Genomic DNA, 20952 nt, shown 5'->3' on the forward strand with positions numbered 1-20952 from the left:
CTGTAAGTAAGTATGTATGTATGTATGTACATATTGTGGTGGGTATTTTGGAATTGTTGGCATTCAAAGACGCAAGCATGTGCAACTAGCACTGCCTACTCGACGAGATATTTAAAATGATAATTGCTGTCGTTTGTGGGAAGGGCTCTTATTTTATTTTCTTATTGTGTGTAGAGAGAGATAGAGACAGAAGACAGTAGTGTACAATTCAGTTGTCTCTGTCTTTCATCCAAGTTCACAATAACTAATAACTTGATTGTTAAGCTATACCTAGCTCTTGGTGCGGGGGAATCAAATAACCGTTGCTATGGCCGCCATTACGGAATGTACATTTGTTAGAGAGTGAGTGAGAGTGTTGCGAGAGAAAAATGTTTAAAACACCAACAACAATTATCGAAAACGAAGAGAAAATGAATGAATGGGGAACTGGTCCGAAGCAAATGTATCTATGAGTTTGTACGATTTTAGTAAATTTCCATGTGTACTTTGGTGGTGGAGGTTAAATGTGGTGATGTTTTCGAAATGAGTGAATGAGCATTTTGATTCACTCAAACGTGAAAAAAGGTAGTTAAACGGGTAGAACAAACACACGTACTAACGATTGAACAACAGCATGTCTGACTTGGTTTTTTTTTTTCTTATTGTTTTCTGGGTTGATTTTTTTGTATCTGGAACAAGTTAGCGACGACTGAAGAAGCAGCTCACACACAAGCAGTAATCACAAGTGACTTCTGTTAAACTCAAACGGAGTAAATGTCTCAGTATGATAACTGTTGGTTTCGTGTTTGGATCGTGATTGCGCTTCAATGAGATTAAAGAGAAATACGGAGAAACAAAAACTACTGTAACAATAAGCAAATAATTTACACTTACAAAAAGAACAACAAAGATAAAAAATAAAAAAGAAAACAAAAATATTAAAACAAAATTGTTTAAATCGATGAAGCAAAAGTTGAAGTCGCTGTTGAGCCACATCACAGTGAATTCTTTTCCAAACGCGTTTCGCCCAACAAAAGTGTGTTAAATTTCAAATCGGTAAAATAAAAATGTTGAAAAGATGATGATTAAAATTAAATTAAATGTAAACGAATTCAAATTAAATTGACGAATACTTTGCTACTCGTTTAATTTAAAGTTTTCACCAAAAGAAATACCTACATATTTAAGTTAAAGTGAAAGAAATACATATATTTATAATAAAGATAATAAAAATTAATAACAAATAGGTAGTAGCAATAATTAAAACAAAACGTACAACAAAAACACAAACAAATAAAAATTGTGCTTTAAATAAAGCGATTAATAAATTGTCATGTTGATTGAACCGGGAATCAATCGAGAATTTGGATCTATTGCACCAGCCAGTTTTAATATACCATCACACTGGAAAATGGATCCTCCAAGAATTCCAAACCTCAATAATCCAACAACCGGTAGCGTCGGCCCAATGCCACCGTTGCACCCCAATGGTAAGTCAAAGCATTTTTCATCTATCGACATTCCGACGGCGATTAAAAAAATTAATTAAGTGAAATTTTTTATTAAATTTTAAACGAGCCAAGTTGTCAGTTTTTATATTTTTAATGTAGGTACATACATACATATGTACATATTTATTGTTCAATGTTATTGTACTTGCTACTTTGTAGCACTGTTTGCATAGACCAGATCACGAGGGAAAATGTTTTCATAACCTATAGGAAAGTAAATAAGAAGTACCTACAACTCATTCAAAACTTACATACAACAAATCTTCAAAGGATCGTTGTTATTCCTTTAAAGATTCCCAGTTCTTTTGAAGTTTCAAAAACTCATTTATAATTTTTATATTCCCTTCCCCAATTATTGATCGGCTACATTCCATTTCGAAATTAAAAGTTTATAAATTTAATATGTGTGTATTCAATTTCATCATTTCACCGACATTTTTTTATCTTTCTGGTATTCGAAAACATAACGCTCATTTTCTAGAATAAATAAAAACTTCGTTTTGAGTAGAACAACATTGAATGTTTTATGACATTTTACTATTTTCGAATCACTGTCAAACAGATCGCTGGATTTGAAACCTGAATACATGCAGGAGTTTCTGGACTTAAAATAAATTTTGGATTTTAATTTTGACGTATACAACAAAATATCACAAGCACATCGAAAATAAGAGACATTTTTGAAAATCGACTAAACTATAGGGAAGACTTTAGTACCTATGACACATATTTTGCAGTACTAAGTTCAAAAAGTCCGAAATTTGGATTATGTCAGTCTTGTAGTAAATGAGCGATATTTTTAAAGTATTTTTAATGTTACTTTTTTAATGTGGCCATACGATATTTTAAATAGAATATTTATGTGACAATACTTTTTGAAATTTAATGACAACCCATCGTTTAAATTATAAAAATGTGATTTAAATTGGCTTTAGTTTAATTTTGGTATTTTATTAATCCATAAAAATGATGATATATATTTATTTATAAAAAGTTCAATAAAAAAACACATTAAGTTTATAAATGTTTCATAAAAAATTCATCAAAACTTTTTATAAATATTTGTGTATACATCTGTACATATCCGCACATTTGAGACAAGTCATTCTAATATTATTATTTAAATAAAGTTTTTTATTCAAATCGTTTTTTAATGATAAAAGTATCTGAAATAGTTTAGTTCGGGAAACGCTTAAAATATCTGAAAGAATTTTAGTAAAAATAAGTTATTCACTTATTCAAGATCTAGTGGCAATCTCTGAAAGGAGACGTGTAAATGGACTCGACTTCCACACTCGCAAGACTCAATGTTGTTTTTTACCATACAAACGTACGATAAACCATGTTGCTTCACCTATATTTATGGGTGGTGTTAATATTAAGGAATCAGAATTTATTGACCTGGGCTGGAGAATACTGTGCGATGTTCCCTGGACCCTACGCATATTTCAAGAGTCGAAGAAAGCATTTAAGTGCCTTAATATTTAAATTAATTAGTTTGTACCACTTATATACACATGTATGTATATCCGAGCAAAAATATATAATATAACTCTGATATACATATGTATGGTCCGGTATAAAGTCTATTTTGAAGATACTCTACCACGTACAGGAAAGGACAGAGGTACTTATTGGTGACAGTGGGATAGCCAACTCTATTAATTCACTGGAGCACCGTTGCAATGTGGGGTGTGTTTTACTTCTATCGGTATTACAATGGATTGTTTTCCTCTGATATTAAGGCTGGTATTGCCTGCGACTTAAGGGTCAAATTCAGAATCCTGTGTTTTTAAACTATGTATTAACATATGCATCACAAAATATTCGACATGTTTAAAACTTACATATAGTTTCTTTCAATAAATATCAATGAGAATGAGTATTGTAAACCTTTTTATGAATGAAACTTGTAGGCCTTACTTTCAAAATTTTCTTTGCTATAGTATTCATTTATGGACCCGACATCAAAAGTTTTGAATCCGGTAATGTTCGTTAACATACACCCTAATGTGCATTAGGGTTTAACTTATATATAATTTTTGAAATTTTCAAATCGGTCCTATCCATTTCATATAGAGTTTAAAAAAGTGCGTCGGAAAAGTATATAAACTTTTCCCGAGCTTTAAAAGTTTCGATATTTATTCAAAACAAAATTTTTAAATAAAATCGGAAATTTTCGATATAAACAGAGAAAAAGCAAGGATGGGGCTGCGGTTTATCATTCTTCTAAATTAAGTACACAAACTTGTAGATTATACTATAAAAAATTCATGTAAATTTGGGTGTGAATGGGCCTAATTTGTGTTATAACCCTCATGCACATATGAAGAAAATTCATAATGAATTTGTATCAAAATAATTGTAAGCAGTTAATCACACTTTTGATTCCAAAAATATTTTTTACCATACAAGACAGTAAATAAATACAAATTTCGAAATGGAAATTATTTGAATCTAAGTAACTGCACGTGATCGAAAAACAAGTCTAGTCTTAAATGAATGTGTCAAGAAATTATGGCTTATTTATAGGCACTAATTGAAAAAAACCATCTCTTCGATTTTGTTTTTATTTTTAAAAGAGCTTAAATTATTTGAAAAATATATACTATGTATAATCAGATGTGTATGTATGTATCCAAACAACTGAGCTAATGGACCTGTTAGTATACATATGTACATATGTATGTATGGGTTTTGTACGTATGGATGTAGTATTAGCAGTAGTAGTTGTTGTATCTTAATAAACTTAAACTTATTTTGTAGACAAATAACAAGTGTTAAGTTATAAAAATGAAACTTTCATAAAAATGCAAGCTGTCAATTAGAAGTTAATTACTGTCGAATACGATCAAAGTCTTTTTAAAGATCTGTGTTTATGTTTAATCATTTTTTAATAAGTTTATTGTGAATAACAATAAAGTTAAATACTTAATTTAATTTTTTTAAATATTTATCCATGTGTATTCGCACATTCACATTCATATCAACATGAATACATTTAGGTACGACTTTCAATACAACTGTATGAGTCACTTGTACATATATAAATATTATATACATTTTCTTATTTTCTGATATTTTTGGTAATTATAGATCATTTATAATCATTAAAAATCGGAACAGCTTTATGGTATATTGTCATTATAAATAGCGAATGCCACTTACAAAATATTTCCCTTAACAAATTTGTTTCTAAAAAGTGTCAAAACATACAAAATTTTAAATACCTATTTGGTAAACAGTATATGGTTCTGTACTCAAATTTCAATACATTTTGTTTTTTTATTACTTCTGAAAAAACTGACGTATGTATGTATGTATGTCACTTTTTATACCTTCCACCACCATCAGTGGTGATAGAGGGTATATATAACTTTGTCATTCCGTGTGTAACACCAAGAAATATTCATCTGAGACCCAACAAAATATATATATTCTAGACCCTTATAAAATTCTGAGTCAATTTAGTTATGTCCGTCCGTCTTTCTGTGTAAAACATGCTCAAGTTAAAACGAAGCATTAGAAATTCACGAAATTCACCAAAAACATTATTTATTATCCGGTACAGTTTGGTGTTGAAAATCAGTAAAATCGGTTCACGACGTAAAAAGTTATGTGTAAAAATTTCAGACTACCTCGAAGAAATAGCATTTTTTCCCAACTCTTAAGTAGTTTTCTCAGAAACTACCAAAGATATTTCGATTCGACATTATTTTTTTTCCAGGGATCAAGTATATTTCCCATAGCCCCCATACAAAGGTGTATCTTCCCGGAAAATAGTTTATCGATAATAACTCCCTCAAATATATCGGTATCAACACAAAATTTTGTACATACAAATATAATATGAATAGAAATCATACTACCAACGCAGATCTCAGTCGGTCCACAATTGGCCATAGCTCCCATATTTCGCACATATTTCATTGATAAATAAAGCGTTTGTGACAAAATTCGAGCTGAATATATTTTGTGTACATATAAATCATTCTACCAAATTTCTTTTCGGATCAGTCCATTATTAGTCGTAGCTCCCATATAATGTCCACTTCCGAAAATCACTTAAACGCACATATTTAATTGTCAAATAAAGGTATCTTGATAAAATTCAACACAAATATGTTTTGTGTACATAAATACATATGAATCACTCTACGAAATTTTTTAGGAGAGGTCCGTAATTGGTCATAGCTCCTATATAAGGTCCACTTCCGAAAATCATTTAAACGCACATATTTTATTAATTAATAAATATATTGGAGTAATATTCGACTTGATTTTTTTTTGCATATAAATCATTATTCGAAATTTTTTCTTGATCGGTCCATAATTGGTCACAACTCCCATATAAGGATCATTTCCGAAAATTACTTTAACGCACATTTTACTTCTGAAAATCACTTAATACCACTTAATTCATTATTAAATGATTATATCCAGATAAAATTCGACATGAGTATGTTTGTGCATAGATAAATCATTATATTAAAATGTTTGCAACTTGCCTATTAGTATAAAATTTTATGAACCCAATCAAAACTAGTTCCACATATGCATAAATGTTAGCACCCTCACTACGTAAACAAAAATTTTGTCAAGTTATCTAAAAATTAGATAGTTAAATGTGCTTTAATAAAAAGTAGCTTGCTGGTGGAGGGTATTTAAGATTCGGCATAGCCGAATATAACACTCTAACTTGTTCAATCGTTATGAGTTTGGAATCAAATAAAAAGGGCAGCCTGTGTTAAAATCATAACCTCTTCAGGTCCTTTTCAGTACTTCCATAAATTCTACTTCTTTTTTGCTTCTTTGAAATTTCTTTTTTTCTGGATATACAACAATTTTTTTTTAATTTGCTCAAAATATCGGATAATCTTAGGAAATGTTTGCTTAGTTCTGGTGATAGTTTTAGAATATAATTTACTATATAAAAAGTATATTTAGATCTGGTGCTAAGACATTTACCAATATTTAAAATATTTTAATAAAGTTTAATAAAAAGCTTTGTACCCTATTTGAATGTTTTTGGTCATTTATCACGAAATTTATTTACGAAATTTTGTGAGGATAGATCATTGTTTGACCCACCCAAAAACTTTAAAGTTCATAACATAATACAACATTTCTTTAAAAACGTTTCAGGTTATTTTATATTGAAAAATTGTAAATAATATTAAAAAATACTTAGTACTCTCTTAAAGCCAAATGTTTATCCTGGCTGCCAATAACGGCAATTGAAGTATAAAATTACTTAATTTGCCAAAAACGATTGACGACTTACTCGAAAATAATACTACATTCATATTCGAAAGTGCACTTGCAAATCACCCGACTCTTGTATATATCGAAAATTTTCGATTTTTTATTAAAAAATTAAAATTTTGTTTAGAGTAAATATCGAAAAGTTTTAAAACTTTAAAACAACTATGTATGTACATATATATTCAAAACAAATGAAAAATAATCACCAACTTATAGCTGGTGTAAGAAATCACATAGTCGGACGTTTACCAATGTTACATTGTTTCTAATAAATTAATTAAAATGCAAGTATGTATGTAAATTAATGAATTTCATTGTTATAACACCTTTAATTATTCACGCTCACAATTGATCGGGTGCCTTTTAATTAACAAAGTGTCGGATAAATTATTTCTCGGATAATTACACAAAAAAAAAAACCGTATAACATATTTAAACCATGAAATGACAATCAGCAGCTAAGAATACTAAACAAAATGAAATGAAATCATATTTCGAAAATCATCAAATCATAACTAATATTGCTCAAAATTAGAAGTATCACAAAATTCTTAAATTTCTGCAACATTTAAGCAAAAATTTTATTGAAAAGAAATCAATTGTTTCTCTATTATAAATATGTGATATTTACCAAACAATAATATATTCACCGACAGCCAGAAGGCAATTAGGGCGATATCAGGTGATAGAATTAAATCTAAGACCGTATTGGATTGTAGGAAAGGTTTAACTGTATACTCTCCCAGAGGTAAGGTTTACATCATATGGCTACCAGGACACTCGGGAGTAGTCGGCAACGAAAGGGCGAATGTAATATCCTTAAAGGAAATAGAGCTCGAGGTAGTTAACGCAAAACCATTAGACGCAACAAAAGCTGTATTAAAAATATGGATGAGAGAATCCCACAAGGCTCTTGGAATAATGAAACGGTGGGTAGAACCACGAAGATCCTATGGGGTGACTCTGATGAGCAGGATTACGAGCACATCTATACAAAATTAGCCGTGCGGATTCAGACGAATGTAGAGCACGTGGAGAGGACAGTGAATCTCTGGAGCACTTTCTTTGCCACTGTCAAGCATTCGTCGAAGTTAGATCCATGTATCTTGGAAGTGATGTTATTCCGGAAATAACATTCCTGACTAACACTGCTTGGAAAATTATTAGGAATTACGTCCAGGAAACTGAGTTTCTGAACATTGAAAAATCATTTTATCACAATAGGCCCGATAGTAGCCTAGGTGTATTTCTTCGGATTTGATGTACTATACATCCTCCTATCAACCTAACCTAACCCTACAAAACAAGTTATTTGAATTTTTACTAAAATTTCAACAATATATTAACTGAAACATTTAAATTATTTGCTGAATTTATGTGATATTAACAATTTTGGTTAAAAATAATAATGCAGACAACGTTTTTCTGCATCATTAAAACTAAAATTTGTAAGAAAAAGTCGGATACGTGAAAGCCCAAAAAAAAGTAATGAACATTATGAAGAAGTTATTATTTTAAGCAAAGAGCCATCCGTCATCTATAATCTTAAGAGCACCAAAGAAAATAGATAAAATTCTTTATATTATATAAAAGGTTTTTAAATTAAATTTTGTATTGAAATTTTGGGTGTCATGAAATAACTCCCCACAAAATAACTCCCCAACACAAAAATGAAATAAGTCCTCAAATTTGGGGACTTATTTCATTACGAAATGAAATAACTTCCTAAATTAAAATTAAATAACACCCCATTTTTGGGGATTTATTTTATATGAAACAAATCCCTAATTTTAAAATGAAATAAGTTCCCATTTAAAAATAACAAATTATGGAACAAGTCGGTTTTAGTGACATTTTTAAAAAAGAAGTAGGTTGCTCATACTTTCGAGTGGGGCTTCAAAGTTTAATACATTTCAGTTTAATCGCTAAATAAAGATTCCTTTAATAGACGGCCTGCGGCCGGGCGCAAGGACTTTCTACTCTATGGGATGTCCAACAACGGCTTCGCTTAATAAATATTTCCTAAATATCCTACGGTCGGACGCAAGGATTTACCACTCTATAGTATGACCAACACCGGCTTCGCTTAGTAAAGATTTCCGAAATAGCCGGCCTAAAGCTGAACACTCTTGATACAGGGAGGGTATATTCTTAGCGAAGCCGGTGTCCAATGTACCCCAGAGGATAAAACCCTTGCGCCCGGTTGAAGGCCGCCTATCAGACATATATTTTTTATTTCGTGTGATAAAAGTAAGGTAATGAAGTAACTCCCCAAAAATATTTTTAGGGATTTATTTCATTTTTGAATTTTGAGTAATTATTTCATAATGAAATAACTCCCCATTTTAATAATGTCCCAAAAAAAAACGAATTAAATCCCAAAATTTCGTTCTTTTTGCTTTCTAAACTAATTTTTAGGGAGTTATTTTATTTTTGTTTTGGGGAGTTCTTTCGTGGGGAGTTATTTCATGACGCCGAAATTTTGTTTTTAAACGTTTTATAAAATAACCATTTGATTATCCCCATTATATGCATCACCCATCAGAAGTTATTTGAATACGTTAAATTTTAGTCCAATCGGTTAACGGAAACCCGTGCCGAAAATCGATTGGAAAATGTAAAATTGGAATTGAAATAATCTTTAATCTTGGTGAATAAATGTAAACCTGACATCACTCATACTTCCAAGAATTTTTCGGTAAGAATAGAATCGAGAATGTAAAAAAACAGTTATGAGAGATAAATTCAAATCCACAAATTTGTAGGTTTGGAATAAATCAATAATATTTTCGAAATTTATTTTTATTTCATTTGAACTAAATGTACAACAACATACAAAATTTTGATTCGAGAACGAAATTAAAAAAAAAAACAAAACATACCAATAATTCAGGTTACTACTTATTCAATGACTCATTCCTACCATCGAAAATCAAGATCTCAATAACTATTCAAAGAGATTTTTGTAAAATTCTTCACAATAAAATTGAATTAAACCATAGAATATTTAATACATAGAATGTGCGTCTCATACAAGATAAATTTTCAATAGCGGGTCGTAGCACATACATAATACGTGTAAATCATAACAACCCGCTCGTCGAGGTGCATATTCTTGTAATAAATATTCTTTGATTAAACCCTTCATTTCCAAAAATACCGAGAGACAATGCTTTGTGCAAGAAAAAACAGAAGTAATCGTCAATGAATTGTTTCCCTATCGGTGAAATTATCAAAAAAAGGCAAATTATTTGCGATCAAAATTAATGTAGAGTTTTTGTTTCTTTGAATTATTTATAATATGGAAAGTTTAGTAAAAGGATATTTTTTAATACATTTTTATAGCAGTGTATCGTCTAAAATTATTTGGTTTTATCTTTATTGCACTGATTTAGCGCCTTTTTCAAAAAAAAACCCTAGGAGAAAAAATGCGACTTTAGGATTGTGAAAAGGCGCTAAATTTGTAACGCTGTAGTGAAGTTAGGCTATTATTTGTTGTTTTCGCTTATTTGAGTATATCGAATCTTATTTTCATACATAAAAATTGTTTTTTAATTGAAAACTCACCAAACTTAAAAATTTTAACCATATATTTATTTTGAGGAGTGTATAATGTGTACATTGTAGGTACATATATATTTACTTTGAATTGGTCAATCAATAAAGACTTTATAATAATTAATGTACTTAAATATTTTCATTTGATTATTTTCTTTCACAATACACGAATACATTACACTAATTAGTTCATTATTGTTTGTATTTTTAGTGGGTTTAGTTGCTTCTGGACAAATGCCACCAGGAGCTGCATTATTTGCGGGCGGAGCTAATACTCAACCATCACCAACCACTTTGAGTGCCTTGGTATCCCAGCAACGAATACTTGAACTTTCACGATTCAGCGGTTTGCGGGGTTATGATATAGCGCAACATATGCTGACACAACAGGGTGCGGTATCAAAGCTCTTGGGTAAGTTTATACATAAATTAAGTTAATTATTTATAAGTAGCTCAAAATGGTCACCACCATAAGCATGGTCAAGTACATACATATGTAACATATGTGTGTACAAATGTGTTGGTAACTAGGGTTGGTGGGGTGGTGGGGTGTTGGTATGTATATTGAATTAAAATCATCCCGCATTTTAATAGATATTGAATATTTTTATGACTTGAATTTTTTGTTTTAATTTAATTCGAAAAACATAGGGGATTTAAATGAAAGTTTATGTTTCTTCAAAATGGTCGACTATTTCGTAAACATATTTTGTAATAATAAATATTTATCGATTTATTCGGTTGTGTATTTTTTATTATTTTGTAATCATGTTTTGTGGTTTTCCCCTTTATAGGAAAAGCGAAGGAGCTTTGTATATAATATTTCTATTATTTTCGGTGTTAGATCGATTTTTCACAATAATTAGATAAATAAAAATTAAATTTCAATTTAGATCAGAATTTTTCAGATCCCTTGATTTGTTTAAAAGTTATTTAAAAAACAGTAAAATGTCATTAAACATTCAAAGCCACTTTTCTGAAACGACTTTTTTGGATTACGCCAGTCTTGTAGTAAAGATCAACTTCTAATAGTGAAGTGACATTAAACATCAAATAAAAGTACATACATGTGTACATATGTAAAATATCATTCAATTATTTTTAGAGTAAGACCTCGCGTATAGCCGCCAAAATTTGGAAATGCATTTATATTGGGAAAAATTTCATTCTTTTGAGTTTAAAAAAATGAACAACATTATTTTAACAGCATCTTCAAACTTCATTTTCAAAGTTTAAAAGATTTTGTTAAAAGGATTTTAAAAAATAAAATTTTCTACACTGGATTTAATCATGACTAAAAAATAGTTGTAATACTTGAAAACATCTGATTTTCAGGGGGAATATGTATGTAAAATCTTTCAATAAATGAAATGGCTGTCATTTATATGTGTCATGTATGTAAATGTTGAAATTTTCAATGCACACTTTTCATCCTTTTATTGTTGCTTTTTCTTTTATGAATTATAAATTTTTGGTTCTTGTTCATCCCGTGTCTGGATAAAATTTCAAAGCTTCACTTGTTTTATAGTTCCAATAATTTATTGAAACCGTCGTCGGTTCCCTGTCTGCCATTGATAATCTATACCTCAGTATAAGTTGAGGAAAAATATCTCCATTTTTGGAGATATTAAAAGTCATTCTGCGGACCTGAAATTCTCTAACAAAATTTATTCCGCGATAAGATTAAAATTACGAAATTTTTGAGACACATTTCGAAAAGATTGCAGGCATTTTTTAAACATATTGTACTGAGGTAAACAAATGCTACTTATTTTTATTATTATTGTAGTATTCCTACAAGAGTGTGATACATGGGACATACTAATGAGCATTCAAACAGATATAATTTACTTAATATTTTTATTAAAATTTTTCAAAAATACTTTTTCCAAAAAGAAATATAATACAAACGATTTATTTGACCATCCATTTAGATGCTTAAAAACCATAAGTTCGATCGAGACCCATCTATAATAAGAAAAGCGCTTGATGTCATGGTTTTGCGTTACCTATATGTACCCTTAGCTAGAAAAGAGTTAAGTTATTCGCCCCTAACTCATGCCAACTCCATTTAACAATAACTGTGGGTTTTATTTTTAACCAATCATTATATTTTTCTTTTTTTCTTTTTGTTTTCTGATTCCAAAAAGTAGCTAATTCTTTCACTCGTTCGACTTCACAAGTAAACGAATTATCATAGCGTTGATCGGTTAATGTAAAAAGAGAGAAATACAGTATAAGAAACAGAAAGCATAAAGAAAAGAAATGGTCAGAAAAAAATTAAACAGAAGAAGGAAACAAGAAATTATCTTGTCTTTTGTACGGAAGTGGCAAAAGTTAAATAAAAAACTTTATGTATTTTAATTGTCAAACATGATAATTTATTTGTGTACAGCCAAACATACATACATACATTTATAGTTACCCAGCCACACATTTACAGATACATTTACTTACGAGTGAATGGATACTTTAACATCAACAAATATTTAAGCATAATATGTATTTTGTGCGAAAGGCTGGCAACAAGTATTGGAACAATAAATACATATTTTGTATGTTTTGTATTGTTCATACATAAATATGTATAAAGTGTATTAAATAGGGTTAAGATACATACATGCCACATACAAATGTTCATACTTACACATTTATGTATGAATGTAACTCAGTTTCTTTACTAACATCACACGTTCCATATCAATTTATCATGCTACACTCTCATGCATTTATTTGAACACAATGCAAACGTACTTACATACAACTTACTACATACTACATACTTGTAGATAAATTATTGGTTACTTTGGTTAAGGCGGCGCATTTGTAAGTTTTTGTTCTAAGTTTTCGGTCATATACGCGTCTGCTGTTTTCTTAACGTACAATATTTACGAGTGTTGTATGAATGTACAAATGTATAAAACTAAAGATACATATATATGAATGTAGATACATATGTATGTATGTATTTATATATGTATGTACATTGTGTATACAAGCAGTAGTTAGTTGTGTTGTATTATTATCCTCATTATAATCATTCATTCTTCGCTAACTATTGTTGGGATTTGTGTGCAAAGAAAAGAGGTAACGAAATAAACTTGACTACCACCAACACCATCACTGGTAACAATGAATACGGGAGGCGCTTTGTGAGCAATTTACTATTCCAAGCAACCACGGTGCGACTGCCGGCAGTTCATTAATCAAATTGTTTGCTTTGTTAAGGCTGTAATAATACGTGCGATTGGTTGTTGGTAGCATTATTGTGTGAGCATTTGGAGCACATCACCTTTAGAGAAATTTATTGCAAAATATCAATAAATTGTTCAAAGAATTGATTACTAATTTTCAAACACACACTCTGAGATTTTATGTTTCTTGTAGGATTATATTTTTTAAGATAACATGAGATACCAAATCCATATTTGTATTTAGAAAAAAATAAAATACGTGAAATGCCACTTGAACTGTTTTGGAGGGGTCAATCACTCCACCAGTATTTAAAAGCACAAACCTATTTAAACTAATAATTATAATAAGGTTTTGGATACCAATAGTTATAAAAAGCCGGAGGGGCTTTAATAAAATAATGTTTAGTGGGTTCTTTATCTCTTCCTATTCCGAACCTGTTCGGAACAAAATCGAGTAGCTTTTCTTTAATTGATAGTTAAACCTTTCAATGAAAAAGCGCTAGCTATAAAGAAATCTAAGTTTCCCGTCTAGACTTCATCCACAAGAAACACGAATTAAAGATTAAAATGTTTCATATCAGGAGAGAGTGTATTAGTACCATAACTAGTTCTAGAATATATGTAAAAAGTACACACTTGTTCAAGTTTAGCGTTAAAACCAATGATTTTTGTTCGAATTTGCTCCCTCAGAAATAGTTGCAGAAAAGCTTTAGGGAACATACACACCTCCTTTAGTACAGTTCAGCCGTCACTTTTTGTTTAAAGATTTTCCACAAAGGATTTTAGCAGCTGTACACAATATGCCATCATTTTCACCATATCCGGGAAATTTATTACATATTTGATTTCTGAAATGGTTTTTATATTTCAATGAAATTTTTACTACTGGCTCCAAGAAGAATGTGAACTAGTTCTGTTTGTATACATACATAAAAATATAAATTTCAAATTTTTATGTATGAATGATGACTTAAAATCATATTATTTTTTACTGTGTACGCAAACGAAAAAACGTAACTCTGTGTACAGCAAATTGGCGCGTGGCAATTTACGGAATGCTTCTTCTTTTTGAAATTTGATTGCAGGGAAATGTTCGATAAAGTTATTATAGAATGAGTGATGATAATAATCACTGCTCTCAATGTTAAAGTGATTTAGACTTAAGATTTTTTTTTTACTTTTGTTGCCATCTTCGTTTATTTCTGCTAATCCAATCTTATCAGAAAATATATTTTATGGTTTTATATTTTTGTTATTATTTTTAGGCTCTTTACGACCACCTGGCTTAATTGGAGGCTCCAAGCCAAAAGTCGCTACACCAACTGTTGTTTCGAAAATTGAACAATATAAACGCGAAAATCCAACAATATTCGCCTGGGAAATACGAGAAAGATTGATATCAGAAGGTAAGTTTCCTCAAATTATAAATATGTATGTAAGTATGTACGTTTGTTTGTATGAATTACGAGTATGAAACTCGTATGTAAGAAAAGTAGAAACGTAGTGGTAGTTCCCACACTCCAAACAAATGCGCACTTTGTACACATACTACTCTTGTTTATCGGGGTCTTTAATCTGTTATTTGTTCATTTGGTATTGTGATTGATCGCGGTTGATTCGTTGGCATCTTTACTGGCATTTAGACATACATACGTATACATACATGTTCAGCTATGTATGCCGCCTTTGTACAAATACAGGGGCCGTGTTTATATGTAGATCTTTGCCAACAAATCTTTTGCGGTTTAATTTCATTGATGGGATTAACTAAATGATCGCCTTAACTCTTTATAAATTTTTATGTTGAAGTGGTTTCGGACTGAACATGTTTTGTCTTTTTATTAGTTTCTGATTATTTAATTCTATTTCGGTTTTTTGGCTTATTTAAAATTTTACAGGTGTTTGTACAAATGCAACAGCTCCATCAGTATCCTCAATCAATCGCATATTAAGAAATCGTGCTGCGGAGAGAGTTGCAAATGAGTTTGCTCGTACTGCAGCCTATGGTTTATATCCTCCTCATCCATATGCGGGATTTTCCTGGCATCCAGCTGCGGCGGCAGCGGCTGCTGCCTCGTCGTCTGCGGCACCTCCTCATTTTTGGTCCCCAACAATGGGTGGACCTACTTTAACAACCATGCCACCTACAAACCATTCATCATCCTCTATTAATGCAAACAACTCGAATACGAGTCGCGCAATTTCCCCCAGTTCTGGTAGTCATGACACTCTGGAGTCCCCAGATGACACGCGTCATATTGATTCGGATTATCTGGATGATGATGATGAGCCAAAGTTTCGACGCAATCGAACAACATTTACTCCAGAGCAATTGGAAGAGTTGGAGAAGGAATTTGATAAAAGTCATTATCCTTGCGTTAGCACAAGAGAACGTTTGTCCAGTCGAACTTCTTTAAGTGAAGCTAGAGTTCAGGTAATATATAGTATGCAATATATAACATACATTATAGTTTATTGCTACCAAAGAAATATTTAATAAAATTATACATTAATATTCGTTCATTCATTATTTGCCTTTTATCAATGCATTTGTATTTTTGATTTATTTGAATAACAGGTATGGTTTTCAAATAGAAGAGCTAAGTGGCGACGACACCAACGTATGAATCTTTTGAAGAGACGTTCCAGCCCATCAAACAATTCTTCAGGTGCTCACTATTCACAACAATCTTTGGAGACGTGTAGCAATCCCACTTCTTCATCTCCCACACCAAGTACTAATAGTAATGCTTCGACTTGTCCAAATGAAACTTCAACAAATGCACATCAATCTCCACATTCTGCGCTACCATCATCAGACATTGCACTACCGCCGGTTCATCATTCTGGGCCGTCAACCCCCACAACGGCGCTGTCGGCTCACATGCCAAGCATTCATCCGCATCATCCTGACCCACAGTCAGCAGCGGCAGCCTTGCTCCTCAACCATTATCATCAACATCAACAACTTTCCAAAAATCAAACTTCATCGCCTTCGTCTGCAATGCCAATGTCTGCATCATCATTTGCAGCATTGGGCAATGAGTCTCATCAACAATTAGCGGCTGCAATTGCCATTAGTTCATCTTCAGCAACCACATCTCCCGGCCTTTCGATGGGTGGAGAACACAGCGCCTTTCGTTCTTTGGTAAACACTCCGTCGGCTGCAGCATTTGCTTTAGGTTTGGCGCACCAGTATGCCGTAGCTGCTTCTCTGACAGCAGCTGATCATGAGAAACAAACTCGCTTGCAACAAAACGACGACATCTCAAAGCCCGTATCGGTGAACGGTTCCGATTCCGAAGATGAAGAAATTAATGTACACGATGATTCAAATGATGCAGATGCAAGTTTTTACTCATCAGCCTCTGGATCCGAGGCTAACCAACAGGGGAGAGCTCCCATACAACTGGTCAAGCATGATCGTTAACGTGGAGATTGCAACAGCAGTCGTTCCAGTGGTGCTATTAAACCGTTCAAACGCAATTGTTAATGTGCAATCATACGCTTAAACATTGATATTTTTACCAAAGTTTTGTTAAGACTTGACAAGAGATTAGCACAACTTCTATCTTCAGTTGCATGTGCGTCTTGTCACAATGCATCTTAGCGCAATTTCCAATTCCTGTATTTCGCTGTATCGCGAAGACTTGAAGGCACTTCTCTTTTCTTATAAATTATACCTCAACTACTGTATGTAATTACGTACATAAAAACTTACATACAAATCTCAATAAAATGTTTTTAGCTAAGTTATTCCCACATTTTGTTTGAATTTTTCTTGTTTAATTCTGTTCTTCTTGTTAATTTTAATTAAATCCTTAAACAACACTAGATACAATTACACACATATTCACTATTCCCCAACAAATATATACAAACACATACATATACACAAAGTATACTTTAGAATTATTAAATTATATAAATATGTTTAACAATTTTAATTAAACTTTGTCTTTCAACTAAATAATCGATTTCTTTCGACAATTAAATAAAGTTTAAAGTACAATATGAATAAATTTGTTTTTTTATTTAGTAAAAAGAGACTCAATTAATTTCTTTTGTTCGAACTTCATGAAGACTACATGCAGCAAAATGTTCTGGTTTTAAAAATTGATCCTTACGCCAGATTATGTGATGGTAATAAACTAAGATATTTAGCAATATACATATGTATGTAATTCTCGTTTTGAATAACAAAAATGTATTATAAACAATAGAACAGATTACTAAAAAGTATTCGCCGTTCTAAAGTCATTCATAAATTTTTATCTATTTTTGAGAGCGATTTTTAGTTATAAGCGCATAACTAAAATTCTTTTTTCATGAACGTTTGTTTAGTAAACATTTAATTTAAGTTTAGATAAGTTTTATTCTTCAAATTTCATGATTAGTTTAAAAGTTAATTTTTAAAACACAATTTTTTGATTTATGTCAGTCTTGTGGTAAATGAGCGATATGGTGATAAAAAATAATGTATTTATCAGTGTTTAATTATTTTTGATTATTGAAATCTACCAATCAATACAGAATGCACAAATACCAAATTTTTAGTACATATATTAATGTTATTTTGCCATTATTAGCTAACACATTATCAAATATGTAACTCGCTAAAGGTGTCTGTCTGCCTACTACTTATATGAACTTAATGCAGCGAATACCAATGATTTCAAACACCTTGAACGATTCAAGTCATTAAAATAATTTTAATGCTCATTAATGCTCGTACTTTTGTTACGATCAAGTCTTGACAACAAAACATCGACCTTATTGTTGCAACAATCGACCGTACGCGAGCCAATGTATGGACAACAATGTTGTTGTTTATGTAGTGGCTCTGATATCTAAACTTTTTTGAACTGAATTTTACGAGTGTATCCGAATCAATGTTGCTGGCCGGTACAAAACATTCTTAAATAACTTGTTTCTGTATGCAAATGCCAAACTTTCGACTAGACGACCGGTGGTGAGCCAAGTAAAATGAGATTTGTTATGGCCAATAAACGCGTACGAGATGCAAATATGCATCATTCGAATTAGTTACTACCAACAAGCACAAGACAAAAACCAAACACTAATTCAACATTGTTGCGATTTTTACGTCATGTACAATTTAGGAGTATGCGTACAACAATAATAAAAAAGAATGCTAACAATAACAACAAAAGGTTCGAAAGTAAGTCGTAAAAATGACTAAAGTTATTATGGCGCTGCTTGCAAAGCGACGGCGCTGACGTCAATTTGTCCCACGCAGTTAAAATGAAATAAACCATTTAGTCAAATTAAATACGCTGTGGTTTATACCTACATACATCGGTACTCCGAGTTCGAATACATGTTCTGCATAAAGATGCTCAATATTAAACTTATGCCCATTAGGTTTCTAAGCGCCTCTGGGGCAAATTGTTATTTAGCCGAGCATTAAATAAAATTCATTAAATGTATACCTACATTTATCGCTGATTTACTACAAGACAACTGCAATGTAAAGATGGAAGTAAATAACACGCGTTATATGTGAAGACTTCCGTCAAAAAAAAAGTTGAAATTGCAGATTATAACGCGTCTGTCGCGAAATGTTCAGCAACTTTATATTTTTGACGCCTGGCAGCTAACGTGTATTGTGTAACTTGCAGCTTATAAAGCGCATAAAGTTTTAAAAGTGTGAAACGCGTAATCAATTCAAAGTTTGTGTGTAAAGCTAGCTTTGTACATATGTATGTTTTAAAAAAAGCATAAAATAACCAGCTGGAGGTCCATACCACGCGTTCTACGCTTCTTCGAATTATACGCAAGTTACAAGCACGATGCTTTGACGCGTTGAATGCTTAAAGTAGATCTACATTGTACTTTTGAAAGCGGCGCACGAACATGTCAGCTGATTCTGACAATTTATATTATTTTTTTAATGTGTATTTATCAATTTTAATAAATTAAAACAAATGTAATGGTGAATGGTGAAAAATGCTCTAGAAAAACGCGAGATTCTTTATAAATAAAAAAACAAAACATTGACGCTTAATAAGCGTGGCATGTAACTTGAAGAGTAGAATGCGAAGAGGGTATGAAAAGCACGCAGTGCTTTGACGCGAAAACTCGTAGTGTGGACCTCCTTTGGAATGATTTATTAACTATAAACCGATTTTCTTTCAGAGGTTTTATATGGCTCCTCATAAAATTATGTGTTATAGATATAGGTTTCGGGCCCTCAAAAACTTTTTTTGTGTCAATACACCGACATTTTAACGTCAGTTATAAGTGTTAAAGTAGTTTTCAGTAGAGGACCTTATATGTGGGATAGGGTCAATTATGGGTAGTTCCTACACAACTTATCAAAGAGATTTCGGTTAATTTAAAACCGAAAATTATGGACATATTGTCATAAAACTTGGTAGAGAGATTTGGTTGATATAAACCAATTATGTCACATTTCAGTCATTAAATTTGGTAATGAGATTTCGAATAATATAAAATGTAATATTTCATTAATATGTTGGTATTTTTATGTAGAATATGAGCTTTAAAGTCATTTTCTGAAGGAGGCATTATATTGGAGGAAAGGTCAAAGGTGAAATCGTGGACCGATAATGCTTATTTTCAATACCAAACATGTAGCATTAATAAAAAATATTTATGAAAAAAACTGCTCTCTATCTCCTTCCGTTCAGTCAGACGGATGTACATTGATAAATCGTCTTAGAATCTAACGAGGACTCAGAATATACCTGAAACGCAAACGGCCCTAACTAACCAAAAATTCAAAATCGATTTTAATGTTGATTCTAATGTATTGCATCAAAACAAATGTCCACACCAAAAATTGGACTCTTCTAACAAAAATTATCGATTTTATTGACCAAAAACAAAAGGCCCTATCTACAAAAACATTTCAATATTAAAGGTAAAAAGTCCAATTTATCGATTTTTATATACGCCATTGTCAACTATCATAACAAATGATAGGTTTCACAATTTGTTTAAGTTTAAACAATTTGTTTATTTACTACAAATAAATCGCGTTGATTGAAACAAACTTTTCAATATAAATAGTTTTTTGCTTCTCCTGTAAAATTTTAAAAATGTTAGATAGGGCCGTTTGCGTTTTAGGTGACGATATATACTTTTGTGGGTCATAGAGGAATATTTCGATGTGTTTCAAACGGAATGACAAAATCAATATATCCCCATCTTTTTTTGGATATAAAAATGTAATTTGATAAAATTATACTAAAATAAATGCTTCTGTTTTTAAGTAATAAAAATTTAATAAAAATTTAAATTTGTAATTGGTAAATTAAAATATTCCTGTAATAATAAGTTTAAGTTTTATTTTACTAATATTTCATACTTGATGGAAATGTGATATTTGTATGAAATTTTAATTTAATTTCAATTCCTGTAAAGTTTATTCGTATTTTAATACACAAAAAAAGATGGTG

The 20952-nt window shown here is 31.2% G+C and overlaps 1 protein-coding gene across 1 annotated transcript; it reads left to right on the forward strand.

The window, feature by feature from the left end:
• Nucleotides 1–756: 756 nt before the first annotated feature.
• On the forward strand, nt 757–17520 carry LOC119609025 (paired box protein Pax-3-A-like). Its single transcript, XM_037963732.1, has 5 exons — nt 757–1469; nt 10525–10725; nt 14773–14913; nt 15406–15941; nt 16086–17520. Exons 1-5 carry the CDS (start codon nt 1313–1315, stop codon nt 16935–16937), a joined length of 1887 nt encoding a protein of 628 aa, XP_037819660.1. The 5' UTR covers nt 757–1312; the 3' UTR covers nt 16938–17520.
• The last annotated feature ends 3432 nt before the right edge of the window (nt 17521–20952 follow it).

This window comes from Lucilia sericata, unplaced genomic scaffold, assembly GCF_015586225.1.
Source record: "Lucilia sericata isolate MDLA Ls3-8-SP2 unplaced genomic scaffold, ASM1558622v1 Contig000000F_arrow, whole genome shotgun sequence".
In the NCBI taxonomy this organism is placed as follows: domain Eukaryota; kingdom Metazoa; phylum Arthropoda; class Insecta; order Diptera; family Calliphoridae; genus Lucilia; species Lucilia sericata.

Excerpts from the sequence above, each read along its gene's own strand:
- LOC119609025 (XM_037963732.1), top strand. The coding sequence starts at position 1,313 with ATGTTGATTGAACCGGGAATCAATCGAGAATTTGGATCTATTGCACCA. Across the intron at positions 10,726-14,772 it reads TGCGGTATCAAAGCTCTTGG|GCTCTTTACGACCACCTGGC; the intron begins GTAAGTTTATAC and ends TATTATTTTTAG. Across the intron at positions 15,942-16,085 it reads TAAGTGAAGCTAGAGTTCAG|GTATGGTTTTCAAATAGAAG; the intron begins GTAATATATAGT and ends TTTGAATAACAG.